General features: G+C 50.0%; 1 protein-coding gene across 1 annotated transcript in view; it reads left to right on the top strand.

The window, feature by feature from the left end:
* The window catches only part of LOC113201280 (putative adhesion G protein-coupled receptor E4P), a 28,471-nt gene extending 8,332 nt beyond the window's left edge, over nt 1–20,139 (top strand). Inside the window, exons 5-17 of the mRNA XM_026414934.2 lie at nt 519–668; nt 2,862–2,902; nt 3,373–3,508; nt 3,764–3,862; nt 5,573–5,751; nt 6,952–7,119; nt 8,254–8,448; nt 14,263–14,498; nt 16,352–16,418; nt 16,958–17,049; nt 18,313–18,493; nt 19,489–19,584; nt 20,029–20,139. Coding sequence (XP_026270719.1) covers nt 519–668; nt 2,862–2,902; nt 3,373–3,508; nt 3,764–3,862; nt 5,573–5,751; nt 6,952–7,119; nt 8,254–8,448; nt 14,263–14,498; nt 16,352–16,418; nt 16,958–17,049; nt 18,313–18,493; nt 19,489–19,584; nt 20,029–20,064 — 1,676 coding nt within the window. The 3' untranslated portion in view covers nt 20,065–20,139. The remainder of the gene's footprint in view (nt 1–518; nt 669–2,861; nt 2,903–3,372; nt 3,509–3,763; nt 3,863–5,572; nt 5,752–6,951; nt 7,120–8,253; nt 8,449–14,262; nt 14,499–16,351; nt 16,419–16,957; nt 17,050–18,312; nt 18,494–19,488; nt 19,585–20,028) is intronic.
* The last annotated feature ends 2,160 nt before the right edge of the window (nt 20,140–22,299 follow it).

The following is a 22,299-nucleotide window of genomic DNA, read 5'->3' as shown; positions in this document are numbered from 1 at the left end:
CTTTTCCAGCAGTGAGCGCCCCCCCCCCACTCCAGGTCCTTGCTGCTGGATGGGTTTTGAGTAGATTTCACAAACTGACGCTGCATCACAAGCCTCACCCCCCTTACTCCAGCGACTTGACATACAACTCTTCTGTACCCCAAAGATCCATATGCCCTGGGTCTCTTTCTGGACCTCCTAGTCCACCCCACCGTCATTTCCATTTATTCACGTGCCAGTGTCTCCTTGTTTGGTCGAGGTTCATGGTAATTTTGGCGGCTGAGCCGCTCCCCACCTTGCAGTCTTCCTGGTTACTCTTGCACAATAGAATCGACTTTTCTCACTCTATAAAACACTTGCACGTTTTTATAAATGTGCAACATTCTGAAGTCCTCTTTATAATGTTGACTCCTCCTTTTAGAGAACAAGAGATGTTGTTTGGTGTTTGTGAACGATGTTGGGCGACTGAGACTCCTTGGGCAGGGAAAAAATGAAATAGTTCTTTGAGAATAAAAAACACATTTTCTCCTGATTCACAGATGCTGACGAGTGTAGGAGCGAGTTGGCAAAGTGCCAGGAAATGTTCTGTAGTAAAAAGATCGGGTATTACCTCTGCGTCTGTGTGGTTCAACGCTCTTTCTTCCACTGGCTCTCTGGCTCCCTTGACACTGAACATGCACAATGTCACGGTGAGAATTTCCAAATGCTTTCTACCATGGAAAAGGAGTGTGTGTGTGTGTGTGTGTGTGTGCGTGCGTGTGCGTGTGCACGCATGTACATGTGCTCCTGTAACAGCTCAGGCCAGGGCAAGAGCTCGGAGCCCTCTCCTAACTCATCCGCATCCCTTTCTTGACCCTGATGATCTTTCACAAGGAGATGTCTCCAAGCCCAGGGGCATCAGTCATCCATTTTCATGTGGACGCTTTACAAATTTATGTCTCCCACGTGGGTCTCATTCCTAAGCTTCCAAACAGGACATCTCCAGTTGTCTTCTAAACGTCTCCATTTCTTTACCTCTCACTGATCTTAAATTCGATTCCTATTTCTGTCTGTCTGTCTGTCTACCACACCTTCTTGTGAGCTTGCATTGTACTCTGATTCCAGTCAATGCCAAGGTTGGCTCTAGACTTCCTCTCATTTGTGGCTTTTTTTCTCCAAAAAGAAGCAATTTGCCTCTTGGTGCCCCCAACGTAGTCACTCGTTCAGTCCTCGTATAACTCTATGTCTTGAGCTCCGCCGACTGCACTTCAGTGGTGGCTCCTTTATGTATGGAATTTGACCAAAACGAATAATCTGTCAATGGGAACAGCCACAGAGTATACTGTGTGAGTGATGTGTCGCGGCATAACAAGTTGTCCCCAAATGCAGTCACTTAAAACTGTGCAGAAATGGATTGCTTCGTAGCTTCTGTGGGTCAGGAGCCCAACAGGGCTTAGTTGGGTCCTCTGCATCCAGGTGTCTCACAGCTGCCATGAAGAAATTACCCAGGCCACGGTGTCATCTGAAGACTAGGCCGGGGCAGGGCCTGCGTCTAAACTCACTCACAGGTTGTTGGCAGGATTCCGTTTCTTAGAGGATGTTGCTGCAGCTCTCAGCTCCTCCCTGGAGGTTTGTGGAGGGTGGCCCTCACTACCTGGAGACACGGGTTTCTCTTTCTTGTAGCAGGCGAGAACTTGAAGGAGCTGGAGTCTGGGTCTCTTATAACCTGGTCCCAGAAGGCACATCCTGTATTTGTCCATCAGAACGGGTCCCCAGATCCAGTCCACAGTCAAGGGGAAGAGGTTTCCCAGGCAGGAGTCACCAGGGGCAGTTTCAGAAGTGGGCACAGGGTTCCTCCCATATTCCTTTCTATCCGCGACCTGTAAATGTGACTTATGTGTCAACAGGGCCTTTGGAGATGGAACCTCATCAAGACGAGGCCATTCTAGGTCAGGGTGGGCCCTAAACCCAACATAACTGGTGTCCTTTGACAAGAGGGAAATTTGGAACCACAACACAGGAGAAGATGGCCCCCTGCTGAGGGAGGCGGAGACTGAGTCACAGCATCACAGCCAGAGGTGGTGACAGATGGCTGTCAGACACCAGGAACCGCACCAGGCCAGGCAGGCCTCTCCCCTGAGCCTTCAGCGGAGCTCAGCTTTGTCGATACCTTGACTCGGTCAAGGGGGAAGAGGTTTCACAGGACTGGTGACCCCCAGAACTGAGAGACAGTACAGTGGGAGGCACCACGTCACATGCAGCAGCCCTGGCAAATCAGCACACCCCACCTGCCCTTCCGGTGTGAATGCATGTGAAATACTCAGCAGTCCTAGGCACTCAGGGAGGCTCGATGAACATCGGGCACTGCCTTAGGGAGGCCTGTTCTGGAACTTTCTGTTCCCTTAAATGAGACAGTGTATGTGAAGGAAACTTCTGTATGATGTGTAGGCAGCAGTTTCTGTTATTATTTGACACTGATTCCTTTGGGAAGCCTTTTCTCACTCCCCAAGGGATGGGGAGCTCTATAGTGTGCTCCCAAGTCACCTCACCCTACTTAAGAACATCGATTGCAGCAACTTCTTCGCTTACTTGTGATCATCTCCTTAATGACTTTCCTGCAGTCTGCAAGTTCCACAAGGGAGCACCGCGGGTCTCTGTGACTACACTGTATCCTTGTGGTTCAGCCTCATGCTGGGTTTTAAGTAGCTGCTTCATACATCTTGTTGATTGAATGATTGAACTGGAAGCCCCATCCTAGTTCCCTTTTAAAATTCTATTGCAGAACACGTTTTGGACTTAGAGGAGTGTCAGGAATAGGCGCAGTCTGAGGCTGACTGGAAGCAGGGATGTGAGCCAGAACGCTTTCTTCCATGTCCCTACTAATGGCTACTTTTGTTCCCCAGAGAACCAGGATGGAAACATGAACTCACAGCAGAACGTTTGGGTGAGTGAGGTGAAGTCTGGGTCTGGGTCAGTCTCACCATGCTCTTCTGCTCAAGCCCTGCGGTGGCTCCCTGTGGCTTTCAGAGTGGCTCTCACAGGGGCAAAGCTGCCCGCTGTCCCAGGGGCCTTTGGAATTCTCTGGAGGTACTTTTCATGGTCACAGTGTGAGGAGGTGACTACCTGGTTGATGGAAACCAAGGATACTGCTCAACATCCAGGGCGCCTTGGGCAGTCTCCCCAAACCAGGAACCATGCAGGTCCAGGTGTCCTGAGAGACGAGAAGCCCTGGGACGGTCTGTAGTGCCTCAGCTGCCATTGGAAGACCTGGGTCCCGCAGGGAGGATGGGCCACGCCACCTCGAAGCAGATCAGCAAACGTGGTTGCCTTGCTGGGCTCACCCAACCAGCGGTAGCATGTTCCTGATTTCTTAAGTTTTGGTGAGAGTCTAATTAGCTTTATTTCTTTTAAAAGGAAGATCTGTCGAAAAATAAGAGCCAAAAGGATTTTGCAGAAAAGGCTACCATCCTACTTAAGCGTGTGGAACTGGAAATACTGAATAAGAATATTGATTCTCCAGGAAAGGGCGAAAACCCCCTGTTTGATCTAGGTAAGGAATACTAAGTGGACTCCTCATGGCCACCATAAAGGGTGTGGGGACCAGGCATAGTAAGTGCCCATGAATTATGGAGTTTGTTATCTCCCAGGGTGGACAGACTGGCCACACAAACGACCCATCATGAGTAGGTACAGAGAAAAGTGCGTAAAAGGCAATCTCCCAGAGTAGGGCTTCTGCAGGCTTCTGAGCACGCGAGGTCAGCCCAGCGAGGTCAGCCCAGCGAGGTCACTTTCTTGCTGTTTCCAGTCTATGAAACCAAGAGGTGCAGAGAGGAGACTCTGCTGGAGGCTGGGAACAACACGATGGACCTCAACTGCACTGGCGCCTTCAAGGACACCACAGGAGGTACTGGGTCTGACGCGCATCCTCCAGGCCCTGGATGCTGGGCGTTAACTCATTTCCAGGTGCCTGGCCGGTGGGTGGGGGGACTCACGAAGTTTTCCAGTTGGGGGGATCTGCATGGAGGATGAAGGGATCTCCCTTGACCACTGACCAGGCCATCTGGGGGATGACGTCACAAGCAGGAGGTCAGGATGGGGGTCCGCCGGCATGCTTCCTTGAGACCCCCGTGGGGCCACGAGCGTTTCCATATGGTGGTCTGACAAGTTAGCTCCTGGCCGCGGAGGCTGGTTGTTGCCTCAACCTCTGTTTCTTTTGGGAAGTGTTTTATGAACACTATTTAAAACAGACACCCAGTTTATCTCTGTCCTTACAGGTTGACCAAACTGTTCTGTAAAAGGGCCAGACAGCAGATATTTTAGGCTTTTTGGGCCAGGAGATCTGTTTCATAACTACTCAGAAACAGCCGCAGATATGTCAAAGAAGGAACACTGCTGTGCCAATAAATCTTTATTTGCACAAACAGACGGCAGGCTGGACTTGCCACCCTGCCTAACCCCTCACCATGGGTCTGTGCAAAGCACCTACGCCATGGAGGAACTTTCTAGTTAATTGTTGGTTCACTGTCCGTCTCTCCCGTTGCAATGCCAACTCCCCGGTGGCAGGGACTTTGTTCTGCTCGTGACTGTATCATAATGCCTGACATACAGTAGACGCCTAATAGGTATCTGATGGGTGAAGGAATGGAGAATGAACACAAACCTCTTCAAAGAGAAAGACCTGGTTACTCTGAGAGTGAGGAGCCTGCTAATCCACTCCGGAAAGTTCCTGGCCACTTTAGTCTTTGCTCCTTAATGTGAGCTTGGGGTGGGAGTGGGGCAGGAAAGGAGCAAAAATGAGTGGATTCCCACTTCGGAGCTGATGATGATGTCGGTGGCGAGTGGCTTTGGCCCCAAGTGGGAGGTGGCCCATGAGTAGTAGGGGCTTAGAAGGCTCCGCCAGGCTGCGGAGCACCTTGAACACGTGGATTAAACTGTCCACGCATGAACAGGGAGGCAGAAGAGGGAGGGTGGGAGACAGGACCAGAGAGGGAGGGGGAGAGGGAGGGGGAGAACAGGAAAGGGGCGCGAAGGAGCTCATCTAGTGGAATGAACCGCCCGCATGCCTTTCCACTGAGTTGGCTGACCCAGAGTGGACCTGGAGGGTAGGACTGAGGTTCCATTCTCCACTTTCCCCTCTGGGCCCAGCATCCTGCCTCGTGACTCTGTTTTTTGTTTTGTTTTTTTTTGACCAGGGATTAAACCCAGGGCACTTAGCCACTGAGCCCCAGCCCCAGAGACAGGGTCTCACCAAGAGGCTCAGGGCCTCAGTAAATTGCTGAGGCTGGCTTTGAACTTGAGATCCTCCTGCCTCAGAGTCCCAAGCCACTGGGATTACAGGCAGGTGCACCTCACCTGACCTGACTCTGCTTTTGATGCCTGAGGGCTTGCGTGCATTGTTATGGCCCATCGAGGGGCTTGTTTTACGCGTACACCTATTAAAACATGACGCGAACTCACACTTCCCAGACTGTGCACCCCTCACCTCTCCTAGTACAGTGCCTGTTCCACTTCAGGAATTTCCAAGGGAGTGTGTGCACAGCGGACGTCAGACATGCGGGTAGCAACTCCTTCAACGTGGACACTCCCTAACACCACTTCTCCTCTCTTTTCTCAGACAAGAGCATAGTTGCTCTGATCACTTATCGATCTCTTGGGAATTTTCTGAACGGATCCTTTTTCCGTGATAGAAGGAGGAAGCTGGGAGCCAGGCTGAACTCCCAGGTTGTGAGTGGCACCGTTGGTGACAAGGTCAACCTGTCTGAACCCACGTTCCTGACTTTTCAACACACTCAGGTGAGCAGAACCCCAGCCGAAAGATGGTTGCTGGTGAGGATATGGGGAAAGGGAGGCCGTGAACACTACTGTGGGAACGCGAATCAGAACAACCATGTGGGGGCAGGATAAGGAACCACACAAGATTAAAGCCGGAACTAGGACAGGATCCAGCAGGCCCCGCACTGGGTCCATCCATGGAGGGACGGAGCTCAGCACCTGAGGGGACCTCCGCACCCCACATTCACGGCAGCACTGTTTCCAACCAACCCCAGTGTCCACCAGCAGACGAGTGGATGAAGGGAATGTGAAGGTCACATCACGGGTGGTGTACAGCCTTAGGAAGGAAGGAACCTGCCCTCTGCCACAGCGTGCCTCAACCTGGAGCACATTTTGTTAAATAAAATAAATCAGATGCAGAATGATAGATACTGCATGATCTCACTTAGGTATGGGATCTAGAAAAAGTCAAATTCACAGTAACTGAGAGTGGAATGGTGGTCACCAGGGAACCGGGGGGTAGAAGGACATGTTGGTCCAAGAGAATGAACTTGAAGTTATAGGGTGGGCAAGTGCAGAAGTCCAGCCTGGCAACTGGAGCTATTAGTCATGCGGTGTATGTCAAAATCTCCCAAGAGAGCAGGGCTCCAGGGTCCTCACCCCAAAGGAAATGGGAGGGGACGGATAGGCTAATTAGCTCCATCCTGACACTCACTTCATAGTGTACACATGTAGTAAGACCCCGTGACGCAACCTTAAATGCGCACAATTCTTACTTGTCAACGTATCTCAGTGGAGTTGTGAAAGAAGAGAAATGCTCAGGCCCCCAGGGACTTCCACAGCGTGAAGCTTCCCCTACTGAAGCTGGGAAGGCCACGGGGCATGAGTGTTCCTGAGCACGGTGGGCGCTGGCGGCAGGCGGGAGGAAGGGCCACCTCGCTGGAGAGGGAGACGGCTCAGAGCAGAAAGGGAGTGTGAAGGAGGCCCTCGCCCTGTCTCTGCGCTCACCCAGGGATCTCTCAGCAGAGCCCTGGGGAAGCAGTTCTTAAGGGTCCATGCCCTGAACACGGAGCTGGCTGTAGAAAGGGAGAATAAATCAATGTAGAATAACCCCAAAGGTGTTTTTTGAATCTGCTTTCCAACTCAGTACACTGGATGAAGCTACGACGTTGAAATAGGGACACGGGAAAGAGATCCGAGTTCTGGCTTTTCTCTTTCCAGCCTGGTGGTGAGACGGCAAAGCATCTCTGCGTCTACTGGGAAGGGTCGAAGGATGGGGGCAGCTGGTCGACCGAGGGCTGCTTCCATGTGGGCAGCAATGACTCCCACACCAGGTGCAAGTGCTTCCACCTGTCCAGCTTTGCTGTCCTCGTGGCTCTGTCGCCCAAGGTACCAAGGCTCCGAGTTACCTTGCTTGGAAGCTCTGGGCTCATCTTCTGCGTAGCTTAGAAAAAGGTTCTAAAATAAGGAGTCAGGTGGCTTCCCTGAGAGGTGATTCTGAGAGACTCCAGGAGGGGCTGGGGAAGAGAAACGGGGAAAGGATAAAAGGCGGCACAGAGAAGGTTATCAAGCCAGTGACCACTGTGGTCAGCAGAGCTTATTCCCCCTGAGAGACCCAGGAGGCAGTGTGGGACACGCATCTCAGAGTCATCCTGAGTGGCGAGGGAGCTGGGGTATAACTCACTGTCGTCATTTGTCTTCAGCTGTGTTCGGGGGGCACTTCTGCAAGCATGGGTGGGGTGAGCTCAAGCCAACAAGGAAAGCCATTGGCCACTGGGAAGTTGGTTTGGCAGCCTCTCCAGAAGGGAGGTCCAAGGGGATCTGGGATTGAAAGCAAACCTATTACCCTGCAAAAGAGGGTTACAGCCAAGCCTCCCTGGTCACACCAGAAGGCAGGCAATGACTGTCACTGATGACACACCATAGCTCTCTGAATTTCACAACCAAGTCTAGGATAACTCAGGTTGAAAGAAGCTTAATTCACTTCTTCCCCTAGGTCCTTTTAGCTCCACTGTGTAGTGTGCTTCACATACATGGCCTCATTTCATTCATTTGTCGAGTACTGTCTGGGTGCTAGACTTGTTCTGAGCATTAAGGATGTGACACAGAACAAGACCTAGTCCCCAGCCAGCCTCCCTGGAGACCAGGGCCGAGTGCTGTGCTGTTAATGAGACCACCAGCCACAGGCAGATACGTGAAATGTGGATGATGTAACCGATCAATCAAACTCGGAGTGTCATTAGTTTCATCTGTTTCTTTTTACATTTTTCATTTTGGCTACTAGGAAATTTACTGCAATACACAGGGTAGCTGTGTCCAATACCTCCATTGGGCAGTGCCCATCTGGTGAGTGGTTCTTCATCAGTCCAGCGTGGAAAATGCTCTAACTCTCCCTGTTTTGCAAACACCAAGTCTTGGGTTAAGTTGCTTGTTTCAGGGACTGGACTAGGAAGCGCGACGACTCTGTAGGAAAACAACAGCAGAGTTGAGAGCGCTAACACGTCCCTCGTGGATGGCCTGTAGGAGGATCTGGTGCTGACGGTGATCACCTACGTGGGGCTGGGGCTCTCCCTGCTCTGCCTCCTCCTGGCAGTCCTCACCTTCCTCCTGTGCCGGCCCATCCAGAACACCAGCACCACGCTCCACCTGCAGCTCTCTCTCTGCCTCTTCCTGGCCCACTTCCTGTTCCTCACGGGCATCAACAGGACTGAGCCTGAGGTAGGTGATTTAATCAAATTACCTCCTCGTCACAGTCAAATCCAGCGTCTGATCCTAAGTGAGGAGATGTTAACTAGCAGCAATGGTGTTGGGAGAGGGAAGTGTGCCTTGTTCATCTCGCCTCCTGTGTAACTCTGAGACCATCTTTCTGAGTGCCCATTTAGTGATGGTGTTAGACAGGGGGACATCACCTGCTGTCACGACTGAACTCCAAAGTGTCTGACGCTAGGCACAGCATGAGTTAATCTTTCCCTATCTATCAGCAGAGGGTGAGCAGACAGATCTGCAGGGTGCCTGACCACCCTCAGGCTGAAGGAGGCTGTTATCTTCCATTCAGTTTCCAGGGACATCCTGTAGTGTCGCCTATTTTAGCCAACTGGGAAGGGAAAAGAGCATGTGATAGAGTCCAAGGGGGAGGTTAATATGAACTGCACCAGGAAGTGCTACATATCACTTCCTCGCATATCCTATTGGCTCGAGCCCAGTCACACGGTAGCATGATGTTGCAAAGAGTTCTGGGAAATGTAGTTTTTGGCTGGGAAGCTTTTTCCTAGAGACAAATCTGTGCTCTGGAATGAGGGGTGAGGGAGCAGCTGAAACACTGATGGACAGTGGCCTAGCCTCTCTGATCTCAACTAATCATTCTACTTGCTGCATGACCTTGTTGAAGTGACTTTCTCATCTTATTTATTTAAAGTTATTTAAAATTAACAAAGAAAATGGTAACATTTATTGTGCACAACATGTTGTTTTGAAATACACATTATGGAAAGGTTTTGTTATAGTTAGAACATGTTCACCGCAATTTAAGTTTTGGAAACTGAATCCCCAATGCAACAGTGTTACTGGGTGGGCCCTTACAGCACAGTAGAATAACTGGTTGGCAAGGACTAATTGAATATTTCAAAACTGCTGATAGGATCTAGAATGGTTCCAGCACAAGAAATGACAAATGTCTTGAGGTGATGGAAATGGTAATTACCCCAATCTTATCATTATGCATTGTGAACATGTATTAAAACGCCATATTGTGCCCATAGCTGTGTACGATTCACAGAAGATGAAGTAATATAATAATAACAATCAATAATAATAATAAAATATTTAGTAAGAGGTGAAACCTATCAGAAGCAATGAGGCCAGGAGGGCACTGCCCTCGTCCATGGATTAATGCCGTTACCACAGAGTGGCTCCTTGAGAAAGAACAAGTTTGTCCCCCCTTGCTCTTTGCCCTTCTGCCATGGGCAATGCAGCAAAGAGCCCTTGCTAGACGTGGGCCCTGGTTCTTCCAGAACCATGAGCCACATTTCTGTTTGCTGTGATTATCACTGTGGCATTCTGCTATGGCCGCATGGCACGGACCGAGGCTGAGCTGAGCTGAGGGACACGCACCCCCACTGCTGCTCTTGTTATGGATGTGGGAGACGCGAAGCTGCTTTCTTGGTTATTTCCAAGCTGCAACACGTCACTCTGCTCAGCAGCCACCGTGTTGCCCAACTCTGACTTCCCTTTCTGGACTTCCCCTCCGCAGTGGGGCCTAGGTGTGGGGTTCCGGCAGCAAGGACCGAGCATGAGGAATGTGAAGAAGGCCGGAGCTGGCCTTAGTCACCATGCTCATCATCACCCCAGTCACCATCAGGAAGGACCAGAACTACAGGTTCTAGGCTCCTTTTAACCCCAAAGACTGTGGTCCTCCAACTGGAAGGTTTCAAAGCACACTTATTGTTCCTGAGAAGACAAATGCTGCAGTTAGGATGGTACATTTGTGAAGTGTTGGACATGTCAATTAACATAGTCATTCCACAATGTATACATATTTCAAAACACCCTGTTATATACCGTAAGTATATATGCTTCGTCATTTTGTTGCTTAATTTTTTTTTTTTTTAAAAAGAAAGAATAATTGGTTTCTGGAGATAGTTTGGATCCAAATACAGTTTACTTTTACTAGCTGTGTGACCTTGGGCATGATTTTAGCTTCTTTTGGCCTCACTTTCCTCATTTGAATATAGGGAGAAATTGGAAAAAAAATAGGCTTCCAAGATTTTAAAAGAATGTGTTAAAAGTTATAAAAGTGATATTCTAGTTAAGATAAAGTTAACTTATCATCTTTTTTTTTTTTTTTTGTACTGGGGTTTGAACTCAGGAATACTCTACCAACTGAGCCATATCCCTGGCCCTATTTTGTATTTTATTTAGAGACAGGGTCTCACTGAGTTACTTATTGCCTCGCTTTTGCTGAGGCTGACTTTGAACTTGTGATCCTCCTGCCTCAGCCTCCCGAGCCGCCAGGATTAGAGGTGTGAACCACCATGCCCAGCTAATTTGGTCATCTTGAGAGTGTCTTGCTCTTAAATAATGCTCTGTAGTCACCCACCTGTTATTGACTTTATTCATTCATTGATATTCAAAGAATCCTTGTGTGCCGCTTTGTGAACAGGGAGCTCCCAGCCTAGGAAGGTGTAAGGCAGCCTAGAGGACTGTCACTGTGCAGGGTGACATACAAGGGCCTCAGTGCTGTGTCCCTGTGGGTTCCGAGGAAGCCGCCAGTGTAGATGAGGTGACTCAGTGGCAATCAGGTGGATGAGTTTGCCAGGTGTGGAGGACACTGAAGGAGACGGACAGCTTTTCCCAGTGTCCTTTGCAGTGAGGTTGGGCCATGTGACCTAATCTGGCCAATGGAAATAAAGTATTAAGACCCTGCTCTTTTTTTTCTTCCAGTTTGGCCCTGGGGATGGAACCCAGGGCTGCTGTACCGGCGAGCTGTCTCCCTAGTCCTTTATTATTTTTTATTATGAGATGGGATCTTGTCGTCTTAAGCTTTTACATTTTAAGAGCTGGTGCTGTTGAGAGCATGAAGGTTCTTCTGGACTGGGTGTGGCCCGTGAAGTGCAGGTCTGAGCCCCGAGGTGTCTGGTTCTGGACTCACACAAGTGTACGACCAGCCGGAGACTCGGAGGCACACTTCACAGAGGGCTGTGCGAGGGCTCTCGGGTCAAGGGCAGGAAGAAAGGCTTCCAGGGAGTAGAAACCACGCACCTGGAGGATCTGAAGCGGGAGTCAGCAGAGGATTTGGGGGCGTGTGAAGTACTTGGCCTGTGCCTTGGGCCCACTGGTCAGCTGGCTTCCTTACTGACTGGCCACCCTCCTTCTGAGTTCCAGGAGGCTGTGGCCCGTCCAGTTTGAATGGGCATCCGAGGGAACCTCCAGGGAGAATGTGGGGAGTCCATGGCTCTGGAGCCGGAAAGGCCAGGATTGGGCTTCGTCCTCCAGGTTGGCCAAGTTCTGTGCAGGGCCAGGCGGTGCCGCCTCCAGCTCTGCGCACCTGTGGCCCGGGCTGTGCAGCTTCACCTGCGTCTGTGGCACCACGGCTGCCGGGATGGAGCCAGCCCATAGGCCTGGTGTGTGCTAGCGACCTGAGGTACACAAACAGATGACCGGCCGCAGCTGGCCCACAGCCAGAGGGCAGCTTCCTGGGTCCTGCTGCAGGTGGACCCAGGGAAGGCGAAGGAAAGTGGGGTGAGAGGAAACTAGCAGCGGAAGGAACGTGGAGGGGCGAGGCTGGCTCGCTAGGAGGTGGCAGAGTGGGAACTGAGGGGGTGGGGGGGCGAGTTGGACAGAAGAAATGTCAAGTGACGTGGTTAGGACTCGGCGCCTCCGTGGGCGCCGAAGTGGCGTGCTTGGGAGAAAGCAGAAGTAGCCGTGTCCTGTCTGAGGCTTTTGGTTTGGGAGACTGGTGAGGGGGTTGGTGATGTCGTTCACTAAACTGCAGCGAAAGGTCTGAGGGCAGAGAGGACATTGCAGTGGGACAGACTTGGGGACGCCAAGTCCCGCTGTGGTACTGCACAGCAGGGTGACCGCAGCTAGCACCGTGCACATTGAAAATAACAGGAGGAGAGGGGGTCAGCACCTTCCCGGCAAAGACACGCACATGAGTAAGGTGACTGACGTGCTGATCACCCGGACGTGATGACCTTTGACCACATTACACAACGTGAGCGTTGTACCCACAGACACGCACCGTCATCACGTTCCACCAAAAATAAACCCAAACTTAAGACAAGGGGCTCCCGCCCGCATTTGCTAGTGAGGTGTGCTGGGGGGACGTGGGACTGAGACACACAAGGACAATTGGGAACAGGAGCCTCCATCCCCGAGAGACGGGGGTGTGGGTGACCTCAGGATGTCCTCCACAAAGGAGGCAGTTCAGGACGGGCGTTGGTGAGCTCAGGGTGTACAGGGCGATGTGAGGAGGATCCAGGCTGGAGCCTGTGGAAGGGCAACACCTAAACACTCAGAACAGCGAGGTGTGCCCAGATATCCACAGATGAGCAGTCGGGAGAATTCCTGAACAGAAGGTGTCCTGGAGCCAAAGGACAGGAACCGTCAACGAGGCGAGCTGAGTTCTTCCCAGAGGTCCAGTAGAGTCTGCTGGACTTGGTAATTAGGAGGTTGTGGTGGCCAAAGTTCTCCAGGAAACAGAGGCTGTAGAATGTGCATAAGAGAGTAGAGAGGGAGGGATCTGCTTTACGGACCGAGCTCCTAGGATTATGGAGGCTGTCAAATCCAGAAGCCTCAGGGCGAGCCAGGAGGCTGGAGACCCAGAGGATCCTGCCATTCGGGTCTGAAGGCTGCCTGCTGGCAGATTCCCTCCAGCCTAGGGGCACCCAGGCTTTCTTCTACGCGTGCTTTCAACTGATAGGACACGGCCCGCCCACACTGTGGCGGCCAAGCTGCTTCTTCTCATAGCTCAGCAACTTAAATGGTAATCCCATCTGCCAACATTCACAGAAACATCTAGAACAATGTTTGGCCATATATTTGGGCAGTGTGGCTCAGCCAGATTGACCCATGAAATTAAACAAAGATGAAAAAGGAGCATTAAATTTCTGTCATTAAATCAGAAAAAAATCAGTCTCTCTTTAAGCAGGGAGTTGGCGGGAAACTGTGAATAAATTGCTTTGGTTCTCTGCTGCGTCTTCCATTTTCCCCTCTTCGTGCTCACCACGGTTTCCCCTGCCTTTCTGAACATATAAGATTGTTATTCAAGCAGAAAAGGAAATGCCACTTTCCTAGGTGCTGTGATTTGGATAAGTGTCCCTCAAAGGCTGTATATATACACATAAAATTCATATATATGTATAAATTAGTAAAGTGCTTTCCAAAGTGTGGTACTTCAGATGTTTCTAGATTAGAAGTGGACACATGCTTGGAAATCCACCAGTGTCTATTGTTTATGAATGTCTTTGGCTTGTGACCCCAGTGTCCCCATCTATGGAATGTGAAGTAAGGTTGTCCTAAAAATTCACTCACTTGTACTGAGGCTGCTGCGGTGCAGGGTGCGTGCTGGCTCTCCATGGACTTGCTAATGTTCTGTGCAAAGACGCATCCTGCAGTGGAAATTTGAGTGTGAGTTGTTTTTTTTGGGGACTGATCTAGGCTACATTGACCCAAGAGGGAAAATGAGAAAGATGGACAGAAAGCCAACCAATGGGTGAGTTTCCGCTATGGCCACCGGAGGTTCATCCCAGGAGGACCTCCAGGGGGCAGTGTAGGGTGCATGTGCAGAGTTTATCAGCACACTCTCCTCCATTAGGACCCTGGCGGCTGCTCCCCACTCTTTTGTTCCTGGGTATTTCTGGCCTGCTATGTGCATTCACAGAGCAAATTTCGATGGCCAGCAGAAGTTCCCGAGTAATGTATTGCACAGGTACTCAAACTGAGACTCCCAGCTGGCACCCAGGGAACGGTGCGCGCTGAGGACAGTCAGGTGCAGCCGCCAGTGGCCCCAGCCAGCTCCTCTCTCCCTTCCAGATGCTGTGCTCCATCATTGCGGGGGTGCTGCACTACCTCTACCTGGCCGCCTTCGTCTGGATGCTCCTGGAAGGGCTACACCTCTTCCTCACCGTCAGGAATCTCAAAGTGGCCAACTACACCAGCTCGGGAAGATTCAAGAAGAGGTTCATGTACCCCCTGGGCTATGGCATCCCAGCTGTGATTGTCACTGTGTCCGCGATAGTTGGACACCAAAACTATGGCACATATACTCAGTAAGCGCCATGTGTGTTTGTGGTGGGAAGGGTATTTGCAGTCCGCGTGAGCTTCGAAATGAAAATGGTGAATCATTCTTCAAACCAGTCCTTCTTGCAGCCCCAGTACTGTTTTACTTTGGCAATTCCTAGAGCAGTGGTTATCACCATCTTTGGGGTTAGATCCCATTGATAATGAAGACCAGAAAACCATTCCCCCAACCAATTCATATGCACACAAAAATTTGAATACAACTTCTGGAAACTTAGGGAGAGGTAAAGCAAATCCATGGCTCCACACAGAACCTGAGGGCAATGTGTTCGGTAGGAGTTTGAAAAAAAATAGGTGGAATGGGTTGAGATTAATTTCCAAACCACAAAGAATAACCACTGTCACAACTTTCGAAGGCCGGTGACAGGTCGGAGATCATGCTTCCTGTATGTGGCAGCTCATGTCATTCTCACCCTGACCGAATATGAACTTGTCAGTTCACTACCCCATGCACAGGCATCTGGGGCTTTCCGCACTTCATGCTTTTCCCCAGGATCAGAGTTACAAAGGGAGGAAGCCAGAATTCCCAGGCGGTGCCCTCAGCAGCCGTGTTCTGCTGCTGCCTCGCGGCAGAGGTTTGCAGAGCTCTGTGCAGAACCGTGTCTCTGAGCAGCTGGCATTGGTGGTGGTGGTGCTTGGGTTGGGAAGGGGTTGTGCGTGCACCAGCACGTCCTGCGAGATGTTGTCCCTCTTGAATTGAAGGAGATGCCCTGCCTCTAGCTTGAATCCTGTACCCTGCCAGGATCATCCAGGAGATCAAACTGTAGGGAAGAGCAGAAGCGGATGAGCTTTTGCCATCAGGGGACGGATTGTAACTATTTTCGGATTTGCAGGTCCTATGGTTGCTGTGGCAACCCCTCGGGATTGCCCTTTTCTACTGTGAGAGCAGCCATTGACAGTATGCAAATGAAGGAGTGCAGCTGTGTTTCAAAATAAACAGTGGTAGTTTAGATTCAGCCCGGGGCTTCTAGTTTGCAATCCTTGTGCTAGAACTTAGGTGTGGAAGTTTTTCTGCCCCCTGTTAGCTGAAGCTTGTTATTTTTTCCAGATTCACGCTGCCAAGTCTCCGTGTAGAATAAATTATAATACTTTTACCAACATCTGTCACGACAGGACACACAGTGGTTGAGCAACAGAGCTTTGGATATGAATGTTCAATTAGTGTTGGTTATTTTATGGTAGTAGTTAAATTATTGTTTTTTACTCTCTGTCTCCTTATGACAATCATTATTGCCATAGTAACTACATTGACGGAACCTGAGCTTCACACACAATTACATCTAATCTTTCGTACAAGTTCTGTGTGAGGAAACGACAACACTCGAGTGAGGGCAGTCAAAGAAGATTGAAATAAACGGAGAGGATATTCCATGTTCATGGATAGGAGGGTTCAATGCAGTCAAGATGTCAGTTCTTCCCACTTAAGTCTGTAGATCTGACGCATTCCCCATCCAAAGCCCACCAAAGTATTTCTGGATATTGATGAACTGATTCTAAAGTTTACATGGAAGAGGAAGAAGACCCAGAATAGCCAGTGCAGTATTGAAGAAAGGCAAGGTTGGACCACTGGCGTCACCTGACTTCAAGCCTTAGTGCACAGCCACTTAATCTCCCAGTGCTTTGATTAGTCGCACTTTACACTTAGGGAAGCCAAGACTCGGTGCCCACAGCTCGTGTCAGATGAGGTCAATGTCTAAAGCCTGAAGTCTGAGGTCTGAACTCAGTGGCTCTTTGTGCTGCTGGGATCTTGCTCCAGGAGCCTCTGTGCAAACCCCTTCCCCTTGGGAGGAAGCCCAGCTAATGCTTGCCTTTTGCTCCACAGCTGCTGGCTCAAGCTCGATGAAGGATTCATCTGGAGCTTCATGGGGCCCGTGGCCCTCATTATCTTGGTAGGTGGTAGTTATTTATGGGCGTGCTGGCCCTGGGTTGACCTAGCATAGAGAGTGTTTCTTATCTGCTAAAGTGGAAATGAGATAAAGATAAGAAAATGCAGCTCAACATGACCAAACTCCGTTTCTGAAAATATTGCCATCAGTCCTGTTGCCACGGCTTTCTCCTAGTGCACCAGCTGTTCTTTGAATCACGTAGCCCTTTGCTGCATTTGCAGCCTTTAGAAAGCCCTGCACTCATTCATTCAATAAAATGCACAGAGCGACCCTGTTTGCCAGGAACATCCCGGTTACACCTGCTGCCTGGTGTAGGTGTCGGTAGCAGCCTCCCCCTCTCCGGGTGTCATTTGGATGATAAGTTATGGAGCACTGCAGGACTGAGCCCTGGGCAGCATGTGATAGACCTGAGCATGTCCCTGGTGACCCTACGGAGCTGGTGTCCTTTGGGAAAAAGATTCTCAGCTCCAGCTCAAGTTGGGTTGTTTGAAATGGAATTGAAAGAAAATTCCAAGCCATTTTTTTCTATGCTGTTTCCACAGATAAACTTGGTGTTGTACTTCCAAATTCTGTGGATTTTGAGAAGCAAACTTTCCTCCCTCAATAAAGAGGTTTCCACCATTCAGGACACCAGGTAAGAAGTTACTGGAATTGGTGACAGCCACGGATTTGTCCGGCAGGAAAGAGTAAGTCTATTCACAAACATGACACGGGGCCGGGCGTGTAGTCCAGTGGTAGTTGGTGCTGGCGTAGACACAGAGGCCCTGGGTTCTGCCCCAGACAAAAGTCAGACGTTCTTCTCATTCCTGACAAAGAGGGACAATTTACAGAAGTACAAACCGGGCTGTGGACATTTGGTGGTGGAGGCCTGGCCTTGCCTAACACAAGCAAATGCCTAGTTTCAAGTCCAGAAATGCCCCCTGACCCCCTCCCTGATTTTCAGATAGTTTGATCCATTGCTTTATTTCTTTATTCAAAAAACACTGATTGAATGTCTCCTTGGTATAACATTCTTCATATTGAATTGCTAGCTAGAGTATCAATATTATCCTTTTTCTAACCTCTGAGAGTCCACTACCTCTGGAACCCACTCTCCTGGATTGTAGAAACTGTTCTCAGTGGTGCCATCTAAATTCTCCATCATAACAAGGGTAGATACTGGCCTTTACCAATATACTCCAGCCTATGAGGTGGACATTACTCTTCCCACGGCCATTATGAGCCAACCAACCAACTGCCCCGCTTCCCGAGAGTGGCAGGGATATGGGTACAACGTGCAGCAGAATCTCTCCAGCCTTGGGCCTTGACTTTGGTCTCATCCACTTATCGACCAACTTAACATCACTTGTCCTCCGTTTCCTCCGTCCCGGAGGGTTAGCCTCTCTCTTCTTGCTGTTTCCCCATCCCCTGCACGTGTGTGTGCAAGTGAAGGTTCATGCTTCACACATGTGTACACACACACACACACACACACACACACACACACACACGTGCCGTCTCTCCCAGCCGGTGGCCAGGGCAGCCCCACTCCATCTTATCGAATACTATTTTTCTTTGTTGGGTTGTGTTCTGAAGACAGGACATCACTCTCATCCAAAATCTCTCAACGCAAATTTTAGAAAGCATTTCTGCAGATCTTCCAGTAAGGCCACGTAGAAGATTTTGCAGAAAAATCATTTCCGAGGGTGGGAGAAAGCATTATTCTTAGCAGAGGTGTTTGAGAACCGTCACCAAGCAGAGGTGTTTGAGAACCGTCACCATCACCTGCCTGACCCTCAGGCTGTGCAGACCTTGTGTCAGTCGCTAACTGAAGGTTGCTATCGGGTTAGACGAGGCCCTGTGCTCACCAAACTCGCCGTGTTCAGTTAAGCTGTAGCTACTGTTGCTCTTTCCCCAGGGTCATGACATTTAAGGCCATTGTTCAGCTGTTTGTGCTGGGATGTTCCTGGGGCCTTGGTTTCTTCATGGTTGAAGAAGTGGGGCAGACGGTGGGATTGGTCATTGCCTACCTGTTCACCATCACCAATGTCCTGCAGGGGGTTTTGCTCTTCGTGGTTCACTGCCTCCTGAATCGCCAGGTAAGACTAAGTGTTGGTCTTCCCAGCCTAGCCCCTCGTCCTGTTGAATGGCTGTGTGCATTCTTGCCTTTCCTTGGCCTTTCATATTTGTACTGAGATGTTGCCTTCTATTTGAGAAGGGGGTTCAGGGGCTCCTTGAGCGTGCTGTGCCCTCGGGGTTTCACCCATTTAGCATCCTGACATATCTCTTAAGAACATGTGTCAGTCAGGATAAGGTAGACTACGCTGCATTAACAAATAGTCCTTTCCTAATAACCCCCCCGCCAACCAGTCTCAGTGTTTTACAATGATAAATGTTCATTTCTTGTTTATGCTGCATGAGTATGGCTTGGTCTACATGGTCTTCACTCAGGCTATGGTATGGCTCCCTGCCTACAATATTGTTGGTCTCATGGCAGAGAGAAAAGAGATCACGACCAAATGAGGCCTACCCCGCTTAGTATTTCTGCTTGGCTGTGACACACGTCCATCTATTCTGCTACCATTTCATTGTTCAAAGGAAACTGCATGGTTATATTTGAGCTCCCCAGGGAGGGGATGAATAATCCTCCTGTAATGAGGAGGGACACTGGAATATCGGGTAAATCTACCACAAGCTCAGAGAGACTTCATCACTAATCCCGGGTCTACCACTGAGTAGGTTGCTATGTAACCTTGGGCAGTGTGCCTGTTCTCCTTGAGCCTCAATTTTCTTATCTGCAAATTAGTGATGCATACCTCTAACTGCTGAGGATTACCATCACCACCATCCTGACCATCACCACCATCACATCATCATCACCATCATCATCACCATCACCACCATCACCACCACCATCAGCACACCATCACTGTCACCATCATGATCACTATTCCCCTCACCATCGTCACCATCACCTTCATTATCACCTGCATTATCATCATATATCAAGTCCTTATGATGTCCGATGTCATCAGCGTTCTCTTGGCCCAAGCTCTGTCTGTAACACAGGCTCCTCTATTTCTCAAACTTCTAGGTGCGAATGGAATACAAGAAGTGGTTTAGCAGGGTGCAGAGGGGTGTTGAAACGGAAAGTACAGAGATGTCTCGCTCCACTACCCACACCAGAATGGTAAGCCCAATATCAATATCTGTGAAAAGGTCCAAAAATGGGGGAACTTGTGAAGAGAGAAGGGGAGGCAGTAAAGTGGAGGACGGTCGAGGAGTGGGGGTGGGAAGGGGAGGAGCCGCAGGATGAAACTGACCCCGTACATGTTTGGATGGATGACAGTGAATCCCACTTCTGTACATAACTCACTGCACCAATTAACAGACCAACCAGCGAACAGGAGAAGACCATCAGCGAGGGTCTGGGGACGGGGAGGGAGGGCAAGGGGATGAACCGGGGTGACTCTTAAAATGAGCCAAAGGCTCTCAGGCATCATGATGCCCTTACAGAGCTTTGGGCCTTGCAGAAATCCTAGCTGGTCTCTAGGGAAGCTGGAAGCTTTGGTTAATTTCTGAGGGATTAATTTCTCCTCTCTCCTTGTTACCTCCCCTACCCTCTGCCTCATAGGAGGAGCCAGGGAAGTCCTTGGAACTCGGTCACTGAAGACACCCTGTCCATCTGACTGATGCAGCTCCTCCCCGCTCCTCAGCTGGGGACCGAGAACTGGCTTGTGTCCACACGCTCGCTTGTGTGGCTGCACAGTGACTAGACTTAACACCACCCTCTCTCCCTTCCCATGAAAAGTCTGCACTTGGCTATTTTGGCTTTTCTTTCCAGAGAAAGAACGGGGTATGCAGGAGGTGTGGCACCCACCTTCATGTACAATTAAGTGCAACGAGGTGTTGGAAAGATGCTTTTCACTGAGGGGGAAAGTTGGTGGATTTTCTTCCTCCAGCCGTTGCCACCTCGCCTGGGATGCCGGAGCTGGGGTCTGGAGGCAGCTCACAACCCCCCTCTGGCTTCTCTGCTGGTGTCCAGGTCTTGCACCAGCGCTCCAGGTCCACACAGCCCATATGGAAACACGGAAATGGGGGCAGAAGCAGCCACCACCCTTGTCTAGGGACACATTGTCAGGAGAAATCCTGGGCAAGTCACTGCCACCACCCCAACTTTCTTTGCCAGGTGAATCTTTGAACCTACGTGTATACCTGGGCTAAAGACCATCTTGTCTCCTAGTGTCGCTTTTCACAAGTCTCAACCCGCCACGGCAAGGGCTTGGCGCTATTTGTTTTGATTCTCCACTTCTCATTTCTTCTCCAACGTTATTGATTTTGGGGTGTATTTGTTTCAGCACACTAATCAACCCATCATGGTCACCTGACTTTATCAAAGGACATTTTTCAAAAATGTTTTAAATTATGACGACTGTCCACGTTAAAATCACAGGCAAGAGTCACCAGAGTTTATTCGAGGAAATTTCAAATAAATTGAAATTTGGTGGTTTGATGTGTGTTTTTGGGTCATGGACGGATGATTGTGGCTTTTATTGCTTAATGAGCTCAAATATCATCTGCTCGTGGCAACAATGTGACCAGGCTGTGACCACCTCTCCCTGCTGGCTTTGCGATTATGTGATTCCCTTAAGGTTATGGTTCAGGGGCATCACATATTTTTGAACTGTGTGCATGCAGAGCAACGTTTTATACTGTGCGATGTCAGGACTCAGATGAATAAAACTTCCAAACAATGCAACCAAACTTCCTGGGCGGGCGGCAAGTGCTGGTCCTTGGTCCCTTCTTGCTGCTGATGCTCTCTGGTCTAGGTTGCAAGTGGACAAAAAAAGCAGGCCAGCTCTCGGGATGCTGGCTTCTGTGTTGGACGTCTCTCCCCCCCACACCGAGGCTGCTCCTCTCCTCCCTCCCTCTCCCATCCCTGGTCTTCTCTTAGAGAGCCATTGGCCTCCCCTTTCTAAACCCTTTCCTTATTCAGACTCCCGAGGGACTCTGCCGTGGCTGCTCAGCTCACTAAGGTCTGGACAGCCTGACCTGCCCCTCACATGCCATGCCCCGTGTCACAGATGCTGGCACGTGTGAGTGCTGGTCACAACTCCCTGGGTTATAAACTTCTTGGAAGCAAATATGAAAAATATGGTCAATTAATTGCTCTTTGCCTTCATCTAATTGTTCTTTCCAAAGTGCTCGGCAGTATCCATAGTTCAGGCTGGATAATTGCTTATTTGGAAGGGGCTGTTTTTAGCATTATTTGCTCCCAAATAAGCAATTTTCTATTAACTAGATGCTGGAGACAGTTTTCACCAGTCGTGACAACCAGAACTGTCTTCCAAACATTCCCCCGGGGAACAAAGCTGGTGAAGAGCCCGGATGCAGGGACTGGCTCCCAGCCAACGACAAAGTGGCAGTGTTAACCACAGACTTCCGAGGTGGCTTCGAACGGGAAACTGGGGAAGAACAGCCTTTCAGTGTGCATTTGACGGCAGAATCGGACCCACAGCTACTTTCTGGGATTAAAACTGTGTAATATTAACGTCTGTCACTAGCATGTAACCTTGTCTAATTTTGAAGAACTTGGTAACTGCTGAATTCTACCTTTTCTTTGAACCGTTCTGAAACCAGCTATCCTGAAATGTTAGAAGAGGCAACAAGTTTAAAAAGTCCAAGTTGTGGAGTCAGCCTGGCTGCCTCTCAGAACACTGGACAGAGCAAATGTGGACGTGAGCGCAGTGGGCTCAGCCACCAAGAACAGGGAGACAGGTCAGTTGCAGGAAGATGGATGGAGCTGGAGGACTGATGTTAAACAAAAGGAACCCAGGCTCATGTGTGGGATCCGGGTGGGGGTGGGGAAGCAATCTGAATGCAGAACAGGGCTGCTAGGGAAGGG

The sequence above is a fragment of the Urocitellus parryii genome, chromosome 3 (genome assembly GCF_045843805.1).
Source record: "Urocitellus parryii isolate mUroPar1 chromosome 3, mUroPar1.hap1, whole genome shotgun sequence".
NCBI classification, from domain to species: Eukaryota; Metazoa; Chordata; class Mammalia; order Rodentia; family Sciuridae; genus Urocitellus; species Urocitellus parryii.
The sequence above is the reverse complement of the archived record's forward strand: the minus strand, read 5'-3'. Positions and strand labels throughout refer to the sequence as shown.